The sequence below is a fragment of the Chrysochloris asiatica genome, unplaced genomic scaffold (assembly GCF_000296735.1).
Source record: "Chrysochloris asiatica unplaced genomic scaffold, ChrAsi1.0 scaffold00262, whole genome shotgun sequence".
In the NCBI taxonomy this organism is placed as follows: domain Eukaryota; kingdom Metazoa; phylum Chordata; class Mammalia; order Afrosoricida; family Chrysochloridae; genus Chrysochloris; species Chrysochloris asiatica.
In genome coordinates this window covers 2647156-2667918 of record NW_006408780.1, presented here as the reverse complement: position 1 = coordinate 2667918, position 20763 = coordinate 2647156, and the positions used below count along the sequence as shown (strand labels likewise).

At 54.3% G+C, this 20763-nt stretch overlaps 2 protein-coding genes across 2 annotated transcripts in view; one reads left to right on the top strand and one right to left on the bottom strand.

Annotated features, from left to right (window-relative positions):
- The first annotated feature begins 333 nt into the window (after window positions 1-333).
- On the top strand, window positions 334-15199 carry TMEM175 (transmembrane protein 175). Its single transcript, XM_006874136.1, has 10 exons — window positions 334-414; window positions 519-557; window positions 7359-7456; window positions 8612-8663; window positions 9033-9068; window positions 9468-9551; window positions 10555-10719; window positions 13626-13704; window positions 14022-14157; window positions 14530-15199. Exons 1-10 carry the CDS (start codon window positions 367-369, stop codon window positions 15197-15199), a joined length of 1407 nt encoding a protein of 468 aa, XP_006874198.1. The 5' UTR covers window positions 334-366.
- Window positions 15200-15622: 423 nt separating this feature from the next.
- The window catches only part of DGKQ (diacylglycerol kinase, theta 110kDa), a 13674-nt gene continuing 8533 nt past the window's right edge, over window positions 15623-20763 (bottom strand). The window contains exons 16-25 of the mRNA XM_006874135.1: window positions 18911-19062; window positions 18615-18763; window positions 18344-18522; window positions 17987-18087; window positions 17724-17870; window positions 17524-17635; window positions 17290-17442; window positions 17023-17120; window positions 16647-16840; window positions 15623-15726 (exon numbers count right to left, since the gene is read on the bottom strand). Coding sequence (XP_006874197.1) covers window positions 15623-15726; window positions 16647-16840; window positions 17023-17120; window positions 17290-17442; window positions 17524-17635; window positions 17724-17870; window positions 17987-18087; window positions 18344-18522; window positions 18615-18763; window positions 18911-19062 — 1389 coding nt within the window. The remainder of the gene's footprint in view (window positions 15727-16646; window positions 16841-17022; window positions 17121-17289; window positions 17443-17523; window positions 17636-17723; window positions 17871-17986; window positions 18088-18343; window positions 18523-18614; window positions 18764-18910; window positions 19063-20763) is intronic.

Sequence of the window (20763 nt, the reverse complement as noted above, 5' to 3'; positions counted from 1 at the left end):
GCTCTCACCATGTCGAGTGTACCTCCCCCCGCTTCTCCCTTCTCAGCAGGGGACTACAGCACAGGGAGCTTGTCCTCGTCCAGGTTCCAGCTCCCCTTGGGGACAGGGCCAGCCTAGAGCCTGATTCTGCTGTCACCTTAGCCCAGAGACTTCCCTGGATAGAGAGACGCCAGCCTTCCCACCCCACCCCCGCCACAGAGGCGCTCCTCCTCCGGGGATCACAGCTCTCCTGGGCCCAGCACCCCCTCTCTCAGCTCTGCACACTCCCTTGCAGGCCCCACCATGGATGGGTCCCAAACCCCGGAGCGGGTGCTGGACGTGCAGGGGGAGGAGGACGCTGGCGACGGGCTTCAGTCCTCCCATCGAATGCTGAGCTTCAGCGATGCGCTGCTGTCCATCATTGCCACGGTCATGGTCAGTGTGGGGCCCACCAGCCCCCCAAGCAGCCTGTGGAACAGTGCTAACGTCAAGACTGTTTGATGTGAGCCCCAGAAACACTCTTGTCTCTGCTCTTACAGATCCTGCCTGTGACCCACACGAAGATCTACCCGGAAGAGGTACTTACTTAGGAACCGTTGGTGTCTCTGTAGCCCGTGGCTGCCGCCCATCTCTGTCTTGAGCCCATTTGGGGGGCTCAGGATTGCTTTCAGTCAGACAGGCCAGCCCACACACCCCATACTTCAGAGGCACAGTGGGTTGAAGGGTGCCCCCACTTGGGCTCATGCCTCATCCAAAGGGACAAAACAGTGCTGGCGTTTCTTCCCACAGCACCATCACCAACTCAGCTCCTGCCCTGGCAAGTCATGTGCCTGATGCGGGGCCCGAAGGCCAGCAGACCCAGGCCCGGCTTTACAGGGGAAGGGGCAACATGTACCATGATGGTGGTGTTGGTAGGGTCCAAACCTGTGTAACCTCAGGAGGGATAATGACTAGGGTCCACCCCAGCTGATCCCTGTGAGGCAGAGGTCAGACATCACCCAGCCGTTTACCTCCCTCCACTCTCTGCCCCTCTGCAGGGTCCACAGAACTCGAAGACCACACATTACAGGGCTCACTAAGGAGCAGGGCACAACTTGCCCTCAGAATTAGGGTTGGGAAACATGTAGGCCAAGTCTCCATCATGCAGGGCAGGACAGCTCTCAGCACTCTCAGGACAGGCTCTCCTTGGCCTTGCCATCTCTTGTCACCAGCCCTGCCATTAGGCCTGTGGCCCTCATCGGTGTTAAAGCCCTTGACCTGTGTCACAGCCGTCTTCGAAGGTTCTTTGTCCCCCTTCTTCCTGAGCCCCCTGGGGGACTGGCTGCAGATTTATACAGGCTCCTTCCCAATTTCAAGGCATTGTGCCTCCCACCAGGACAATGAGCAAACCAATCCATTGGAAGACCACAGACCCTCCTTTTCATTTGCATGTTGTTAGACGCATTCAAGTTGGTACCAACTCATAGCCACCCTGTGTACAACAGAAGAAAACACTGCCTGCCTCTATGCCAACCTCACAATCGTTGCTATGCCTGAGCCCAGAGCTGCTGGCACTGTGCCAATCCATCTCATCGGGGGTCTTTTCTCTTTTTCTCTGACCCTCCACTTTCCCAAACAGGATATCCTTCTCCAGGGACTGGCCCCTCCTGGTAATATATCCGGAATATCAGAGATGAAATTTGGCCTTCCTGGCTTCAGCTTCCCAGGAGCACTCTGGCTGCGCTTCTAACACACATCTGTTTTTACTTTTGTCAGCCCATGGTTCATTCCGTATTCTCCTCCAACACCATAACTCAAAAGCATCAATTCTCTTATGGTCTTCCTTATTCACTGTCCAGCTTTCGCATGCATATGAGGTTATTGAAAATACCATGGCTTGGGTCAGATGCACTCTAGTCCTCAAACCGACATTTTTGCTCTTCAACACTTTAAAGAGGTCTTGTGCCGCAGATTTGTCTAATGCAATACGTTGTTTGATTTCTTGACTGCTGCTTCCATGAGTGTTGATGGTGGATCTGGGAAAAAGTTGTCTTTGACAACTTCAATCTTTTCTCCATTTATATGGATGTTGCTTAATGGTACAGTGGTTAGGGTTTTTCTTGTCTTTACATTAAGTCTTTGATCTTCATCAGTAAATAAGTTGTCTTCTTTGCTTTCAGCAAGCAATCTTGCATCATTTGTATATTGTAGGTTGTTAATGAGCCTTTGTCCAATCCTGATGCCACATTTTCTTCATATATTCTAGCTTCTCAGATTATTTGCTCAGCATACAAATTGAATAAGTATGGTGAAAGAATACAACTCTTGTGCACACCTTTCCTAATTTTAAACCATTCAGTGTTCCCCTGTTCTGTTTGAACAACTGCCTCTTGGTCTATGTACAGTTTCCTCATGAGCACAATTAAATGTTCTGGAATACTCATTCTCCACAGTATTGTCCATAGCTTGTCACCATCCACACAATTTAAAATCTTTGTGAAGCCGATAAAGCACAGATAAACATCTAGTATTCTCCGCTTTCAGCCAAGATCCATCTGACATCAGCAGTGATAACCCTCATTCTATTTCTTCTTCTAAATCTGGCTTGAACCTCTGGAAGTTCTCTGTCAATGTATGCTTGCAGCGGTTTTTATATCATCTTTAGTAACATTTAACTCTCATGGGATATCAATAATATTGTCCTATGATTTCTGCATTCCATTGGACCGCCTCTCTTTGGAATGGGCACAAATATGGATCTCTCCCAGTCAGTTGGCCAGATAGTTGTCTTCCAAGTTTCTTAGCAGAGATGAGTGAGTGCCTCTTGTGCTGCCTCACTTTCTTGAAAGATTTCAATTTTTATTCCATCAATTCCTGGTGCCTTGTTTTTTTGCTAATTCTTTCGATGCACCTTGAACTTTTTTCTTCAGGGTCATTGGCTCTGGATCATATGCTACCTCTTAAAATGGTTGAACATTGACCATTTCTTTTTGGTACAGTGACTGTGTATTCCGTCCATCATTTTTTGATGCTTTCTGCATCATTCAATATTTTGCCCATAGAATCCTTAATACTACAAGTTGAGGCTTGAATTTTTTCTTTATAGTTTTCTCAATTTGAGAAATGCTGAGCGTGTTCTTCCCTTTTGGTTTTATTACTCTTGGTTTTCGCCCATTACATTACAATATTTTAGTTTGTCCTCTCAAGCTGACCTCTGAAATTTTCTGTTCAGCTCTTGGACCTCCTCATTTCTTTCATTTGCTTTAGCATCTCTACACTGGAAAGCAAGTTTCAGAGTCTCTTCTGACATCCATTTTGGTCTTTTCCTTTTTTCATGTCTTTTAATGACCTTTTGCTTGCTTTCTATATGATCTTGATGTCATCCCACAACTCTTCTGGTCTTCAGTCATTAGTGTCTTAACGCATCAAATCTGTTCTTGTGACGATCTCTAAATTCTGGTGGGATATGATCAATGTCATATTTTGACTCTCATGAACTTGTTTTAATTGTCTTCAGCTTTAGCCTGAACTTGCTTATGAGCAGTTGATGGTCTGTTCTGAAATCTGCCGCTGGCCTTGTTTTGGCTGATGATATGGAACTTTTCCACCCTCTCTTTCCACAGGTGTAGTTAATTTGATTTCTGTGTATTCATCTGGTGAGGTCTATATATATATATATAGTCTTTTTAATGTTGTTTTAAAAGGTATTTGCAGTGAAGAAGTCATTGGTCTTGCAAAGTTGTATCATGTGATCTCCAGCAATGTTTCTGTCACCAAGGCCGTATTTTCCAACTACTGATCCTTCCTCTTTGTTCCCAACCTTTTCTTTGTATTACAATCGCCAATGATTATCAGTACATCTTGATTGCATGTTAGATCAATTCCAGACTGAGGAAGTTGGTAGAATTCTTCTATTTCATCCTCACTGGCTTTAGTGGTTGGTGCATAAATTCGAATGATAGTGGTGTTAACTGGTCTTCCCAGTAGGCGCATGGAGATTATCCTATCAGACACCTTTGTACTTCAAGACAAGTCTTGTTAGGTTCTTTTTGATGATGAATGTGAGGCCATTCTTCTTTGTCATTCCTGGCGTATTAAATCACGTGATTGTCAAATTCAAAATGGCCAATTCCAGTCCATTTCAGCTCACTAAGGCCTAGGATATTGCTTTTTACAAGTTTCATTTCATTTTTGCCGATTTCCGATTTTCCTAGATTTGTGTGTCATGCATTCCATGTTCCGATTCTCAGCTTTCTGGTGCAGACGGTGCACCGCTGTCATTGATAAGGTTTTCAGTGACGAAATATCTGGAAGTCGTCCATCTCTCCTCCTCAGTCTGTCTTCGTCTGGAAGCTCAGCTGAAACCTGTCCACCGTGGGTGGCATTTCTGGTATTTAAATTACCAGAATTGTGGCGTCGTTTCCAGAATCAGAGCGACACAAAAGCCGCCTTCGCACGACAAACTGATGGACGAGTGCTGGTTCCCCAAGAAGCACCCCTCTCCCCCCACACACACACCAGATTGTTAGGTGCCATCGAGTCGGTTTCGACTCAGCAAACTTAGGCACAACAGAGTGAAACAGTGCCCGGTCCTGCGCCATCCTCACGGTCATTACACTGGAGCCCAGGCTGCTGCCACTGGGGCCACCCATCTCATTGGGGGTGGGAGGGGTCTTCCTCTTTGTCACTGACCCTCCTCTTTACCAAGCATGCGAGCCTTTTCCAGGATATGGTCCCCCCTCATGACTTGTGCCAAATAAGAGAGATCAAGTCCCACCCACCTTTCTATCCTTTTTTAATTTTTAACTTTTTATTGTGTCTTGAGTGAAGGTTTACAGGGCAGATCATCAGTTTTACATTCAACAAATCGTATTCTTTGTGTCGTTGGAATGATTGCAGGTCTCCTCCAGGAGCAGTATTTACCTCTTCACTGTGGCTCTCACATTCCTCCCTGCCTCTTTCACTATTTTCGTCTTTCCTCTGCTTACCTCCCGCTTCTTCTATATTGCTTTCCCACTCTGGCTCCTAAGGAACATTCTACCTGTACTTTTTTCAACATGGATGTTTGTTCTTTTGTCAGTCGATGATACTTTTAATACTCTGCAACACCATAATCCAAATGCCTCGGTTCTTCGACAGTCTTCCTTATTCACTGTCCAACTTTTACATGCATATGAGGTTACTGAAAATACCCTGGCTTGGTTTGCTGCAGTTGGAGCTCTGCTCTTGAGCACTTGGAAGTGGTCATGTGCAGCTGACTTATTTAGTACTCCCTCATTTACTCACCAGCAGATGCTCACCCCTGACCCTCTGCTTTCCAAGTATCTGTTACAGCAGAAATCCTATAAGCGGAGGCTTGGTGGTGGTGGTGGTTATGTGCCATGGAGTTGGTTCCAACTCACGGCGACCCTGTACAGCGTTTCTGAGGCTGTAAAACTACGGGAGCAGAAAGCCTCATCTTTTTCCCACGGAACAGCTGGTAGTTTCGAACTGCTTACCTTGCATTTTGCATCCCAATTCATAACCATTACGCTACCAGATCTCCTTAAGTGGAGGCTTATCAACCAGAAATGTCGTCTCTTATAGTTAGAAGGCTACAATCCACCTTCAGAGTGCCAGTTCTTAAAACAGCTTTCTTTATTGGCTCTAGAACAGAGCCTGTCAGCATCTGTGGGCTCAGCAGTCCTTGGAGATGCCCACGTGTCTCGGCACCAGTCTTCCCTGGATCTGGGAGCTTCACACTTCAGGGACCCCGGGTCCAAAGGACACATACCACTCCTGGCTCTTCATTCTTGGTGGCAGTAGGGACCTCTGAAGCTAGCCCACTTCTTTTTGTCTGTGAGAGATTGACTAAGGATAGAACCTGATCCCGGAGACCGCATCTGTCGTCGTCGACCTCTTGTCTTTAGTGCTGTGCAGTTGGTTTGGACTCTTAGACAGCCACACCCTATACAGGGTTTCTGAAGCTTTAAATTTTTTGCAGGATTGGAAAGCCTTATCTCTGGCCAGCTGAGCGGCTGGTGGTCTTGTGCTTATTGTGTGGAGCCACCCTGCTCCCCATTAGCATCACCGAAGTAAGGCTGTACGACATAGGATGGTTCCATCCGGTCGGGCTGATCCCATCAGGTCACAGGGTTGGTTTTGTTGTATTCAGTCTCATCGTAGGGGTGATGACTGCATCCAGACAGCTAATCCACTGAGAGGCTTCACCCAGCCAAGTTGATGCAGAGCCCTAACTATCACACCAAGCACGGCATCCTTCTCCAGGAACTGGTCTTCCAGTCACTGTGCCCAAAGTCAGCTTGTGGAAGGACTGGGGCCTCCTGGCCACGTGTCACTATCCTAGCTTCTAAAATACTTCTTCCAACACAGATTTGCTTGTTCTTCTGGAAGTTCAAGGTGTAGTCAGTGTTTTTCACCAGCACCGTCATGTAGAGTGCGTCCTGGTGATGATGAATGTTAATTGCAAAGTTGGCGGTTTGAATTCACCAGCGGCTTCTTGGAGACACTATATAAGGTGGCTGTAGGTCAGAACCGACCCTGGCACTTAATCATAGTTCAGAGGCATTGAGTGTTCTCTGCTTTCCCTCGTACACTGTCCCCCTTTCCCATGCATGTAAAGTGACGGAAAAGACCCTAGCTGGGTCTGGTGCACTCTAGCCCTCAAGGTTATGTATTTCACAAGAATCCCTGTCCTCTGGGAACTGAGACTTGAGTGTGATGAGCAATCCGCAGAGAGATTTCTAAAATACGGGTGAGGGATCTCGGCTGGGGGCTAGGCCACCAGGAGCAGCTGACCCTGTTGTCCAGGGAAGACTACTTGGGAGCTACATCCTGTGGAGACCTAGCAGTGGGGGGCAGGTTACCCGGCGAGATGACTGTACAGGGGCCCTGGGAGGTAGTGAATCCCCACAGAGGGATGGAGCACAAGACATGGGCGCTGGCTTTGTCCCATAGAGATAGGTCAGTTGCATCTGAGCTTTGTGGAGGCTTTACGCAGCCAGCCTTGTCAAGGACCAGAATGGGTAGCCTCTGCCAGAATCCTGGGGCCATTTTACTTCCCGGCTGAAGTGCGTTCCCACAGCAACCGAGACCAGAGCTTCCGTTGCACCCTTGCTACTCATGTAAGAGTGGTGCATTAGACAACCACAGCTACTCATGTAAGAGTGGTGCATTAGACAACCGCAGCGCTTCAGAGGACGTGTGTCTGCAGTGCTTGTGCGGTCACCCAGATTAACACAGTGGACGCCAGGCTACCTCATGCTCTCTGGGGAGAGGGGAGGCAGGCAGCCCCCCCTCCCCAGGGGAGCCTCCCACAGAGGCCGGAGCCAGGACTGCGCGGCTAGCAAGTCTGCCTGGGTCTCCTGCAGCCCCTCAGGATGATGATCTCCTTTACCCAGCAGTTTGACACGAACATACAGAAGCTTCTAGCAACCAAAATCGCTGTGTACCTGATGACATTTCTGCTCGTGACTGTGGCGTGGACGGCGCACATCAGGTATGGGAGATGCGGGGGCTTTGATTATCCCATCTGGCAATGTGACAGGTGTGTGTGGGTGCTGGGGACATGGGGTGAGGAGCAGTGTGGGCCTCGGCCTCACTGAGCCACTGAGGTCACTATCAGCCTGGGAGGGTAGCAGGCCTGTGGTACGGTGCCAGAGACACATCTGAGACCAGCACATCCAGCATGGACCTCGTTCAAGGGGCTGGGATCAGTAGACCCTCCTTCCCCTCTCCTCCATTTGTGGTCTAACCCTCAGTCGCCACTTGCTCATCCAAAAATGACAGTGACGGCATGTCACCCCAGGGCCTAGGAGGACAGGTAGGGTGTGTCTGCTCATCAGGGGCCCCTCAGGAAAGGACACATCACTGAATCAGCAGAATAGGCCTGGGTTTCAGCATGGCCCCATGGGGATGTCGGGACAGCAGGAGAGGTGGCCAAGGCAAACAGGAACAGCTCAGAAACCGCCACCTGCGGCCCATTTCCTGAGGTCATGGCAGTGGAACCTGTCTAGCCGCCACACTGTTGCCAGGGGGTGTATGCCAGGACTGTGGTGTTAGACGTGTTCCACTCCCTGAGCCGTCTGGAGAGCCTGCCCACACTTTCTAGTCCTGCCCAGCATCCGAGCTAGTCTTCTAAAGTCTTGCTGCATCGGTATAAACCATCTCTACGCACAATAGTGTTGGGAGCAGACAGCGCAGTGGGCTCCATTTACTGTCCAGAGAGCTCACCTTCCAGAGAAGGGTGTCCAGGGCACCAGACTTGAGAGGGTAGGTATCTTCCCAGCTTGAGGCACCGTCTCCCAGATGACACTTCCTCACAAGAGAGGCCAACCCTGCTCTCCAGTCTCTGGGGGTGGAGAGAACAGAGGGTCCCGAGTCTGCGTGATAGTCTGTGCTCCAGGCTCTGGCACGTTGCCTGTCCTAGTTCAGTCTGTTTCCCTTAACTAGAAGAAAGTAGACGAGGAGAACCCATGGAACGTTCACAGTGCTTATTTTGAATGGCTGATCTTCTAAGTTATCTCTGGTCTGTTTGTTTTCCATTGTACGTTTTCAACACATGGCGTCTTTCAGTAAGGCTTCAGACATTTACATCCCTCAGCGCACTGTGCTTGATTGGCAGCTTGTCTTGTTTGTGTGATTAATCCTGTAGATTGTTCCAGGTCGTGGGGAAAACAGATGACACGCTTGCCCTGCTCAATCTGGTGAGTGTTTCCTATCATTTTGGGGGCGTGGTACTAACTTTCACCATAACTCTTCATGGATGAGTAAGAGGTAGTAGGTCCCCTCTGCCCCAGGCGTCCCTGATTGAGGGCATTTGGGGGTACTCAGGACATGGAGGCAGGAGGAGCAGCGGGGACAGCTGGGGATCGGGGCTGGTCGGGGCATTGGGCGCTCAGGTCTGACTGAGTCTCCAGTCTGCGCCATGCTTACTGCTGCCTGGCCTCTTGGTATGCAGAGGCAGGAAAGGTGCCCCTGTTCCCCTGGCTGGGCGGGTCTGGGGGACTGGATGGTGGTGGCCTGCGGGGCTCTGCACAGCAGCTGAAGCAGCCTTCGTCCCTCCCTCCCCACAGGCCTGCATGATGACTATCACCTTCCTGCCATACACAGTGAGTGATGCTGCCAGGACGCAGACCAGGGTGCCAGGGAGAGGGGGGAGGGTCCTGGGGCTGGCGGTACTGTCCGGAATTCCTGAGTTCCCCTTGCTGCTTATTCAGCCCCGATGCATAATGAGCGCTGGCCCAGGGCATGGAGGGGACGGGGGGGGGAGACGTGGACAGAGACCTGGAGGCAAATACCTCCCCTCTCCTGCAGACCTTCCTCTGGCCCTCCTCTCAGGATCCCGCCCCTAAGCTCAGGCTGTGGTGCTGACAGCTGCCCAGGGACCCCTGGCTTGGGGTGTTCCTACTCTGGCAGCTCTCCAGCTGGAAAGTGCCTATCCCAGGGACTGGAGAGCCCCTGAGACTCCCCGGGTCCCCAGGTCCCAGATGCTGCATTCTTCCCTGCAGTTTTCCCTAATGGTCACCTTCCCTGACGTGCCACTGGGCATCTTCTTGTTCTGCGTGTGCGTGATCGCCATCGGGCTGGTTCAGGTAGGAGCTCAGGTCAGGCCCTCTGTGTGTATACATGTATGTGAGACCCATCAGGCTGGTTCTGGTAGGAGCTCAGGTATAGTTCGTGTGTGTGTGTACATACATACATGTGTGTGATGACTGACCATTGGGCTGTTTTAGGTAGTGTCTTAGGCTGGGTTGTCTAGAGAAGCAAACCCAGTGAAACTCCCTATGTGTACATACGGAGAGAAATTGATTATCAAGGAAATGGCTTACAATGGTAGAGTCCCAGGTCCCCAGCAGAAGGTTCTGGTAGGTTCTGATCAGCTCAACCGTAGCCATCCAAGCTACAAGCTTGCAGTGGGTCCTGCTCATAGTGCTAACTATTTAAGCAAAGTAGGGACCATGTCTGACTTCCTTTGATTCCATAAGGTGGAAAAGGGGACAGATTCAAAATCGGCCAGAGAGAATGAGAGAGAAGCTTTCAGGTGGGAACTCTCTGTGTGTGTGTGTGTGTGTGTGTGTTTTTACACCCTGGGCTGCTTCAGGTCTGTTGTGTGTGTATATATGTGCTCACCACTAGGGCTGTTCAGGTGGGACACCCAGATCTGCCTGTCTTTCCCACAGAGCCCACGTTCCCCACAAGTGCACACGTAGACTCTAGCATGTTTGTTGTGGGAATGGCTGAGTAGAATAGGTGGGGTTCGAGTGGGTATCCCTGCCGTAGAGTATGGCAGGATCAGCCTAAAAGTGCACGGGTTGTGGGCTTCCTGGCGGGCGGGGATCTCCAGGTACGTGGTGTGTGGTGGGACTGCCAGATGGGGCGCTGTGGGCTTCTGCCGGTGGTGAGTAGGTGGTGAGTAGGTAAGAGAAGGGCCACTTAGCCAGACCCCTGGGACCCACATACCAACCCCAGAATCAGAGCAAGGGCCCTCTCCACCCTCCCCAAGCCTCAGACAAGTCTTTCTGGTACTCAGGTGGGCGGAAGAAGTGGACACTCGGTGGTGATTGCCAGGCGCCCACAGTCAGCTTCTCCCCACAGGCGGTGATCGTGGGGTACGCCTTCCACTACCCACACCTCCTGAACCAGCAGATCGCGCGCTCTGCCCACAAGGCTGCCTTCCGCCAGCACGTTCTGTCCATCGTCCTCCGCGGGCCGACCCTGTGCTTCTTTGCCGCCCTCTTCTCCATGTTTTTCTTCCCTCTGGTGAGGAGTGGTGGGCTTATGGGGCCAAGAGGCTGTGCTGGCTGACACTGTGGCTGGGGGCCAAGACAAGGGCTAGGGTAAGAGATTAGGCCCACACGCTGGGCAGAGAGCCATGCCAGGCTGAGGCTGGAGCCGGTGGTGCTACGAGGAATGGTGTGCAGGGGTGACAGGAAACGGGACAGCGGCAGGTTCATGGCTGTTCCATCCCAGGACTCCCCAAGGCCACTTACACAGACTGAAGAGCTGGGGCGGGGTAAAGAAATGACCCTGCTCTGAGAAGAGGGCTTGTCAGTTCCCTTTTCCTGAAGACTGTGACTCATCCAGGACTGTCCCTGAGTCTGGGGAAACTGGAACGTGACAAGGACAGAAAACAAAGGCCTGAGAGTCCAAGGAAACAGCTGATGCGGCTGCTCAGGAAACACCAGCATGGGGGCGGCCAGGGGACACACGCCTGGTGAATGAGGCACCAAGAAAGAGGAGGGAGTGAAAGGAAAGATGCTTCCAGAACCAGAGAAGGGGAGAAAACAGAGGTGAAGGAGAAGATCCTGCTGTTCGTGGGGGGCCCAGCGTGGGATAAGACACACTGAACCACTCAAGTGACACGAAGATGAAGAAGGACCTGCTCTTGGAGCGCCAAGCCCACAGTGCTCCGCGGGCTCTGCACCATCACGAAGGGACAGTGAGCTGGGTTTGTCATCTGGACTTACCTCAGCTGAGTGGTGAATGAAAGCCCAGGTCACCGGGCTGACACACATGTGGCTGGTTCCTGCCTTTGGCTCTTGTGAGCGATTTTGCAGTGAACACGGCATTGTCTGAGGCCTCACAAAGGTACTGCGGCGGGGCTCCAGCTCAGACACGTCCGAGTTTCCTCCCGACAAAACGTGTCTCTGAGACGAGTGGATGGCTGCAGCCAGGCTCTCATGTTAGTCTCATTACGGTGCCTTCCAGACAAGGTCCAATCACAACTCTGGTTCCGGGGTATCTGTGGGTCTAGGGCCTTTCGAGTCAGAGGGTCAGCTCAGAAGGTGATGGTGGCTAGTTTGGGGGACTCCAAAGAGGTCGTCTTGATGCATTTTCTTGAAGAACACAGGATGATTATAGGGGGTTATTAGGAAGAAGTTTTAAGAAAAATTGAAAAGTGCACTGCTGAGAAAAAGGGCAGGAAAGTTGCGCCGTGCATGTTTTTGTCTTTTTTCTGTTGCAGCAACGCACCAGCTTAATCTTTGAGTGGGTAGCAAAGGCTGTTCTGCAAGGCTTTTCCTGGGCACTTACTCTATCCACCTTACAGCCCTGACCTTGCCCCTTCCCATTTCTTTTGGCTTCCACACCTCCAAAGAATTTGAGTCCCTGGAAGCTGCCCCAAGTGCTATTTCATGTGATGTCAGTCAAAGAGCACAGAATTGGGGGGAGCAGGGTTAGAGAGCTGGAAACACCGCCTTCAGAAGTGTAGAGACCTAGGGAGGGGGGAGGAAACGTCGAGAAACATCTTCATATTTTGATGCTCTTTTTTAATAAAGGTGTCTGATTTTATAGCAAGAGTTTTTTCCTTACCTTCGTACCTAGAAGTGAACTGTAGGGTCCCGTGGGACATGTGATTAGACTTGAGCGGAATCAGCAGACAGCACGGTGGCTGTACCAGTTTACATCCCAGCAGCCATGTACCAGGATTCATTTCACCACACCCTTATTAACATTTTCCATTTGCTGATTTTTTTTTTTAAATAGTAGCCAGCCTACTTGGTATGAACGATACCTCCTTGTAGTTTTGATTTGCATTTCCCTAACTACGAGTCCTGGTGTGGTGCTGTGGGTTAATGTGCCAGACTGCAAAGCCGTTTGAACTGCAAGGTTGGCAGTTCAAGCTCACCAGCTGATCCTCGGAAACCCTATACAGGGTTGTTATGGGTCGGAACCAACTCGACAGCACTTAACAACAATTACTAATGGAGCCCTGGTGTGGCACTGTATAAGATCAGCACTAGACTGCTAACCAAACACAAGGTCAGCGGTTCAAACCCATCACCTGCTCCTTGAAAACTATACAGGGTTGCTATGAGTTGGAATCACCTTGTCGGCAGTTAACAACGACTAATGTCAAGATTTTCTCTCATGTACTTTGGCTATGTTGCTGGTGAAGTAGAGGGTCAGTGATGAAAAGGATGCCCGTCAGTGAGACGGATGGGCCGTGGCAGCAGCAACGGCTCTAACATCAACGATGGTGGGACTGGTGCAGGACTGGGGTGTGTCTACAATAAGTGCTATGACGGAACCCACTCCATGGCACCTACTGCCCACAATTAACGAGGCTAAGCATCTTTTAATATGCCTATTGACCATTTGTAGACCTGTCTCGACATCCATTGTCCGTTTTGCTTTTTAGAGCGTATGTTTCTGTTGTTGTAAGAGTTCTGTACACCCTGGAGACTACGCCTTTATCAGGAGTCTATGGGGGCTGCATACGTTTGACTCACTCAACTGCTAAGTAAAATGCTGGGAGTTTTAAATCCACCCAGCGGCACCTCAGTAGAAAGGCTGGGAAACCTGCTTCCAAAAAATCAGACCCCGGAAACCCTGGGGAGCAGAGTTCTTCTCTGACAGACACAGGAGCGCAGGAGTCAGAGTGGACTCAACAGTACCTGGTCATTGTCCTTAAGAGACCTTTATGAGGCGTGTGGTCTGCGGGCACCCCTCCTGCTTACTCTGTGGTCCCTCCTGAGCTGTGTGGTCTCTGGGTACCCACCATTCTGTGCCCCTCCTGAGATGTGTGGTCTGCGGGTACCCCCCCATTCTGTGTCCCTCCCTAGACGTGTGGTCTGCGGGTACCCCCTCGCGTTCTGTGGTCCTTCCAGAGACGTGTGGTCTGCAGGCGGGGAGCTAGTACACTAAGGGCGTGTCTCCCTGCACAGTCGTACCTGTTGATGGTGACCGTCATCTTCCTGCCATACATCAACAAGGCCGCTGCCTGGTTCAAGAACAGGATCATGGGTAAGTTTCCCCTACCCGCCCCCCAGTAGGGCAGGCTGGCCTTCCAGAGGCTGATGTGGATGGGGGTTTAGTGGAGGGAGAGGCCCAGCCCAGCGGGAGAGCACAAACCTCAAGGCCTCGGGGAGCGTGAGCGTGGAGAGACTCCCCCTGACCCCATGAGGCCTAGGTTGCCCTTGTCGCTGAGCACTAGCTCTGGGCGGATGGCTCTGAATGTCCACTTCTCTGCCCTTCGGAGCCTAGCCCCCCAGTGCGCTGTAGGGCCTCTTAGGGCCGGCCGCAGGGGGTGGAGCTTCCTATGGCTCCTCCTCCCATGGCAGGCCCAGGAGAACCTGCGGTCCAGAGCCTGGAGTTCTTCACCTTCGACCTGCACGAACCGCTCAGCAAGGAGCGTGTGGAGGCCTTCAGCGACGGCGTCTATGCCATTGTGGCCACCCTCCTCATCCTGGACATCTGGTAGGAGCCCACTCTGAAGCCCGCTGCCTCTGGCGGTGCTGAACCTGGCCAGCCCACCGAGGCAGCGATGGGGGGCGGGGGGGAGGGAGGCCTGAGTTCAGAGTGGGCGTCCAGGCCTCCAGGGAGCACAGAGCTGCCCGGAGAGCTGGCAGGTAGACGCATGGAGAGTCACCGGCTGTGCCTTCAGTCCCCACGCTCCCCACCCTCCCTCCGGGGAGCCTCATCTGCCCTTTCACGTCTCCCTGAGAGTCTGAGGGCTGCTGTAGCAGCTGACCCGGCCAGACACCCCCACCTCCTGTGGGAGGGTCTCTCTGTGCGTCCCGAGGCTTGGAGGAGGGGCTGCCGCCAACGCCATCTGTTTGCTGCCCCCAGTGAGGACAACGTCCCGGAGCCCAAGGACGTGGAGGGACAGTTTAACGGCAGCCTCATCGCAGCCCTGGGCGCCTTCGGGCCACACTTCCTGGCGTACTTCGGCTCCTTTGCCACGGTGGGCCTGCTCTGGTTCGCCCACCACTCGCTCTTCCTGCATGTGCGCCGGGCCACGCGGGCCATGGGCCTGCTCAACACGCTGGCGCTGGCCTTTGTAGGCGGCCTGCCGCTGGCCTACCAGCGGACCTCGGCTTTGGCACAGCAGCCCCGAGAGGAGCTGGAGAGCATCCGCGTCAGCTGCGTCATCATTTTCTTCGCCAGCATCTTCCAGTTCGCCACGTGGACCGCAGCCCTGCTATGCGAGAGGGAGGCTCTGCACCCGTCGGCGCGTTTCGGGGGCCGGGAGCATGCGCTCATGTTTGCCAAGCTGGCCCTGTACCCCTGTGCCAGCCTGCTGGCCTTCGCCTCCACCTGCTTCCTGCGCCGTTTCAGCACTGCCATCTTCCACCTCATGCAGGTGGCTGTGCCCTTCGCCTTCCTGCTTCTGCGCCTGCTCCTACGCCTGGCCTTGGCTGTCCTGTGCGCCCTGCGGCGTCTCCGCCAGCCAGCACCCCAACCCGGCGACCAGGGCTCGGCAGAGGCGCAGTCCCAGCTCCTCTCGGCTCCCTGCTAGCAGCTCCGGAGCACCCCGTTCTCCATCCACTGTGCCCTGGACCCCTGCTCCGCACTGCTGACCCTGTGCTTCCTGCCCTGTGTCCACTCCTGCAGCCTGAGGTGATGTGAAAGGACAGGACAGCAGGGTCCATGAATGGCAGGGACAGGCCAGCGGTCCACTGAGAGACACGAGCTCCCGGGACCTCATTTGTTCAATTGCACTTTGTATCTGTCCCTCCTCAGCCAACAGATGGCCTTCCTCTGATGAATGTAGTGGGACCAGATAGAATTAAAGGGACTGGCAGGCTGGAGTGGCAGGTGGCTCTCTGAGGGCAGGGTGGGTGAGGAGGTCTGGGCTGTGCTAGGTGTTAGGGACACCCTGCTTTACTAACCACAGTCATTGCTCCTGGGGCACAGTAGGCAGGGGACCGTGCAACCCACCCTACATGTAAAGCTGAGAGTCCATGAACAGGCCCTGGGTTTCCCGGCCCCCGCCCACTTCAGCACTTGTAGCATCACAGACCAGGGAGACAGCGATGGCCAGCACTGTATTTGTCACAAATATAAGTTACCGTTACATTCAGGCAGCGATAAATCAGACCTGCTGCGGTCTGAGCAAGTAGTCGGCAAGGGCTGCCCACCACGGCACCAGCCGTTCACACACGGAAACCCAGACCCACCCTGCCCCTGATTGACACACAGCTCCACAGGTCAGACGCACAGCGGCTGGCAGAGCAAAGTCATCACACAGGACACGTCATGGATGGAATGTGCACTTATACGCAGCAGGCACTGAGCACTCCACAGGGGTGTTACGACGCCCCTGGGCAGTTTTGGCAGAAGCATGGGGGAGCAGGGAGACCTTGGTGGCTACAGACTGGTGCCCCAACCCAGGGGAGTGAGGCTGGTCTGGAGCCCCCGTGGCTACTGCCAGCCCAGCTCCAGTGGGAAATCAGAAGTCTGGAGCCAGGTGTCCCCTTTTCTGGAGTGGGCACTTCGGGAGACTTGCTGTGATCTAGGTCAGCAGGCATTGGAGGAAACAGTTCTCATCCCCGCCCCATGCGTGGTCTTGGTGACAGGGCAGGGGTGGGGATTAAGCAGTGAATTGGAGCTGGTCACACCACACTGCTGCGGGCAAACGGATGTAAAGTGCTTAACATGTTAAGTCCAGGAGATGAAAGCTGTCCTTCCACCTGCCCAGCGTGGTGTATTTACACCACCAAGCCCTGCTTTTGGGAACCCGAGGGGTGGGCCCGGCCCCTGGGGTCTCTTCTACCACCTCAGGATGGAGGGGCAGCCCCTAGGCCTATACTCAACCTCCCCTCCCACTTCTATGGCGCTCAGCCCCACACTGCCACCTGCTGGTGAAGCAGCTCCCCGCCAGTCTCAGGAACCCCAAACAGCCTACCACATGGGTGCATCCCCACACCGGCCAAGAACTGGCAAGGCTGCAATCAGGAGCCCACCTAGGGGCAGGGCAGCCTGGAAGTCAACCATCTGCACTGAGCTAGAGAGGGGGTACTGAAATGTGTGCCCACAGTAATGGCTGATGGAGTGATGAGGTGCGATGCATCCCATAAGGAGCTTGGAGGCGAAGAGGGCATCCCACATCTGACCCAGTGTACCCGACGAGGGCCTCAGCAGAGCCCCTGTCCCCCCACTGTGTGGATCATGCTAAGGCAGGGGGACAGGGGGCACCCCCACCACCCTCTTAGTTGGCTCCATGTGATTCGGCCTGGGATGAAGATGTCCGCAGACACGTGGCCCCAGGAAGACAGGGTCAGCCCACTACCCTGGAGGTGGACCTAGGAGGGCCCTCTCAGCCTCCCATGGCGTCTCTACTTGGCATCCCCATCAGGGACAGGTGCGTCCATTCGGGCCTCCTTAGGGCCGCCTCCAGTCTTTCTGGGTTTCTGCTTGGACTTTTTCAGCATGTGGACCTGTCACAAGGAAAGTCATCAGAGGGGCTGGGGGCTCACACCCGCAGGTCTGGCTCAGCATCAAGAATGCCCAAACCATCAATTTTCAGGACAAGTAAAAACATGGCTCCAAGCCCTCCCAAAGCCATGGCCTCCAGCCTGCCCAGCTCACCCACCATGACCCATGTACCTTGGGCCCCGCGGCTGAGATGATCATGTGGCCAGGGGCCTGGACCCAGGGCTCCCCATCGACCTGCACGGGGGTGGCCTTGAGAAGCGTGACGCGGAAGTACGAGCCCTGAGCGATGCGGATGCCCGAGCGGAGCCCGCCCTGGACCTGCCCCTGGGAAGATGGGAGGGGGCGAGCTAGGGTCTGCCCGAGCCAAAGCCTCAAGCGCACAGAGGGGATGGTCCAGCCACTCACCATGTGCACGACGCCGGTCACCCCCACCACCTCCAGCAGCCCATCATCCATGCGTGGCTTCTCGAACCTTGAGTCGTTGTCGGAGCCCCACAGGTCGGCCCCCGAGCCCCAGCTGTGGACGGGGAGAGGACGGGAGTGTGGGCCGGAAGCAGACACGCAGTGCCCCACCAGAGGCCATGCTGTGGGGTACCAGCCCGCACCTGGGGATGTTGATGAAGATGAGGCCCTCAATGCTGGGTAGTTCCACCTCTTGCTGCTCCACTTGCAGCCGGAGCTCCCTGTGCAGGCTGCGAGAGTGGCTGATCTTCTGCAAGCCCACGCGCACGTACACACCTTTGTTATGGAACCTGCGTGGGGACAGCGACCCTACCGTCAGAGCAGACCCCTGCTCCCTAGCCGGCAATACACTGTCACCAGGGGGCAGCCCCGAGCAAGCGAGCGAGTGGCTTCTGCTCCTCCGTACCTGCTCGTGAACTTGCCGGGCTCCACCTCCCGGGCCTGGTGGAAGTCCAGGCTTAGCTCTGCATCGATGCCAATTCCACAGTAGTTATTCATCTGGACGATCTGGGGACAAAGGACAAGACACATTACCCCCAGAATCCCAGAGCTGGGTTCAGTCACCCGCTCAATGCATTGCCAGAGCTGCCCGGTCACTCCCCTGCTTAAGCCCTCCAGGGCTCCCCAGAACCCCAGGGGGAGGTAGCATGCCCCACAGCCCAGCCAGGCCTGGCCATGGTCACCCAGATAGCCACTCCTTCTCCGGAGCCAGGTGTGGCCTGAGCTAGTGAGGGGCAAGGGAGAGTTCTGGCGCACGTGGTACCTTTGGGGGCTCCACATCAGCCATGCCGTTGTCTGTGCCACTGGCCTCTTGCGCATCCAGCAGAATGGTCCAGCGGTCCATGAGCACTGCATCAGCTTCATCCACAGAAACCAGCACTGAGAAGGGGTCTTCTCCACTGTAGCCCGCCCCCCAGCGGAGCACTCGGCCGAGGTCATTCCCTGGGTGTAAGATGCATAGTGATGCCCGCCATGGGCCTGGAGCAAAGGGACAAACCCCAGAGCCTATACTCCCCAGCTCTGGCTGTGCCCACCTGTGCCCAGGGGCAGGATGGCCACGGAGGGCTCAGGGCAGGCAAGACGGTGGCGTATCTCCTCCAGGGCACCGAGGACCCAGCCCACGGTGCCATCCCCGCCACACACCAACACCCGGAAGCGAGGGACCTTGGAGAACACGTGGAACCTGGCGTGGGGGAGACAGGATGTGTCCCACCACTGACGTGGGAGCCAGCCCAACCCCACTCAGGGAGCAGGGTTACAGGGCAGACCAGGCGTCCCCTTGACCCTAGTAGAGTGGAGGTCCAGCCCAGCCGTGGGCTACCGCACTCACCCAGGGAGAGGCCCCCCATTGGTCAGCTCGAAGACCTGGTGAGGATTCAGCAGCTTCCGGAAACTGTAGAGCAGGTCTCGGCCCTTGAGGCCTCCACTCTTAGGGTTCACGAACACGAGCAGCGGGCAGCAGTCTGGGGGGAGCTTTGTGTGCTGACAGACAAGGGCAGGGTCAGACAAGAGCTCCCCTGACCACAGCTACCAGGTGATGACTCAATGTCAGGTAGTGACCACCCCCACACCAAGAGCTGTCCAGCAGTGACTGCCCCTCAAATGGGGCTGCTGGGCAATGGCCATGTGACCCCGGCCAGTCCAGCCCAGCTCTCAAGTCCCCTCACCCCCAGCCCTGGGCTGCCTGGGGCCAGCAGGTCCCCACAAGTCACACCAGCGCTGTCTGAAGGAAGTTACAGCCATCCCCTCACACAAGGCCACGTGGGCACCTTATCTATCTCCCTTCTGTTGGATCAGGGTACCCCACTGTGTGAGGCAGCACATCTGCCCCAGAGCGCCGAGCACACGACCCATGCCACACCCACTGTGACACAGGACTGCAGTTCACCCATTTGCCCATCTTTCATGCCCACTAAAGAAGGCCCAAGGCTGGAGAACCAAGACTGTGGGCAACCAGGTGGCACCACACACAAGTCCACTATGTGCTCTCCACTCAGCCCCCACGAGTCACACGGCTCCCCCCATCAGCCATGGTGACAGTGGCCATCGTCCACGTCACCCTGTGGACTACAGGGCCTGGACAGACAAGAGTCCAGCATCCCCACCACAGCGGGGTCCAGGGCTGGGGTCCCTACAAAGCAGGCTGCTTACAGACGAGTGACAAAGGGCACTGTCAGTGGCACACGGGCCCCACCGTGGCTTGAGGCCAGGATACTGGGGACACGCTCTGACCACAGAGCTGCCCCATGGTCATGACCTACCCTCACCCGCATGCAGATGGCTAACCGAAAAGATAGAAAATGCACGTGGACCAAGCTGCATCACCAGGCACGACACAAACCAGCTCTGCCCTAATTGGGCTTCTCCTGGTCAGGGCTCAAGGACAAAGCAGCCATGGACAGCAGGGGCTGGCAAGGTATAGCCAGGTGGGGCAGGGGTCTTTAAGACAGGACTCAAAGTCAGGCAGCACCAGCTACTGGCTGGCAGTGGCCTGTGTGGAGTAGGAGCAGGACCTTCAGTCTGTGAGGGGAGAGGGGCCGGTGACCAGTGACCCAAAAGGACAGGGACCCGATGACATGTTCGCTTGTGATCGCCAATACACTCGGGTACCATAGCGAACCAGGCACTGCAGAGGCACCGGCCAGGTGTATCCCCGACGGCTGGGGCCTTGAACCGGCATCCTCACTCTATTCTGGGTGGTTTGTCCTCTGGACTCCTAATAGAGCTAGGCTCGGCCGCTCACCCTCTGACCTCACCCCTCGGGCTACAATGGGGATGACAACATCTTCCCTGGCTGTGACGTAGCCACTCATCCACTGGCCACGCTGCTCGACCTTTGACCTTGCTCCCTTACCCCCTGACCTCACCCCCTCAGAGTAAAAGGATGACGTCTTTCTTCCCAGGCTAGTAACACAGGATAGCATTATCCAAAGAGCCCAACAAAGGTGAAAAAACTAAATGTCTGTCCATGGGACCCTGCAGGCTCACAAATCTACACCTTCTCCACACACAAGACCTTCTCCACATACAACCTTCTCCACGCATGACCTTTTCCACATACAACCTTCTCTGCACGTGACCTTCACATGACCTCTACACACGACCTTCTCCACATACAACCTTCTCTCCACACATGACCTTCATACACACAACCTTGTCCACACACGACCTTCTCTACACACA

Bases quoted from the DNA above. Each gene is read 5' to 3' on its own strand.
- TMEM175 (XM_006874136.1), top strand. From the start codon at position 367: ATGCTGAGCTTCAGCGATGCGCTGCTGTCCATCATTGCCACGGTCATG. The intron at 7,457-8,611 runs GTATGGGAGATG...TTAATCCTGTAG, and splicing joins GCGTGGACGGCGCACATCAG to ATTGTTCCAGGTCGTGGGGA. The intron at 13,705-14,021 runs GTAAGTTTCCCC...CTCCCATGGCAG, and splicing joins GTTCAAGAACAGGATCATGG to GCCCAGGAGAACCTGCGGTC.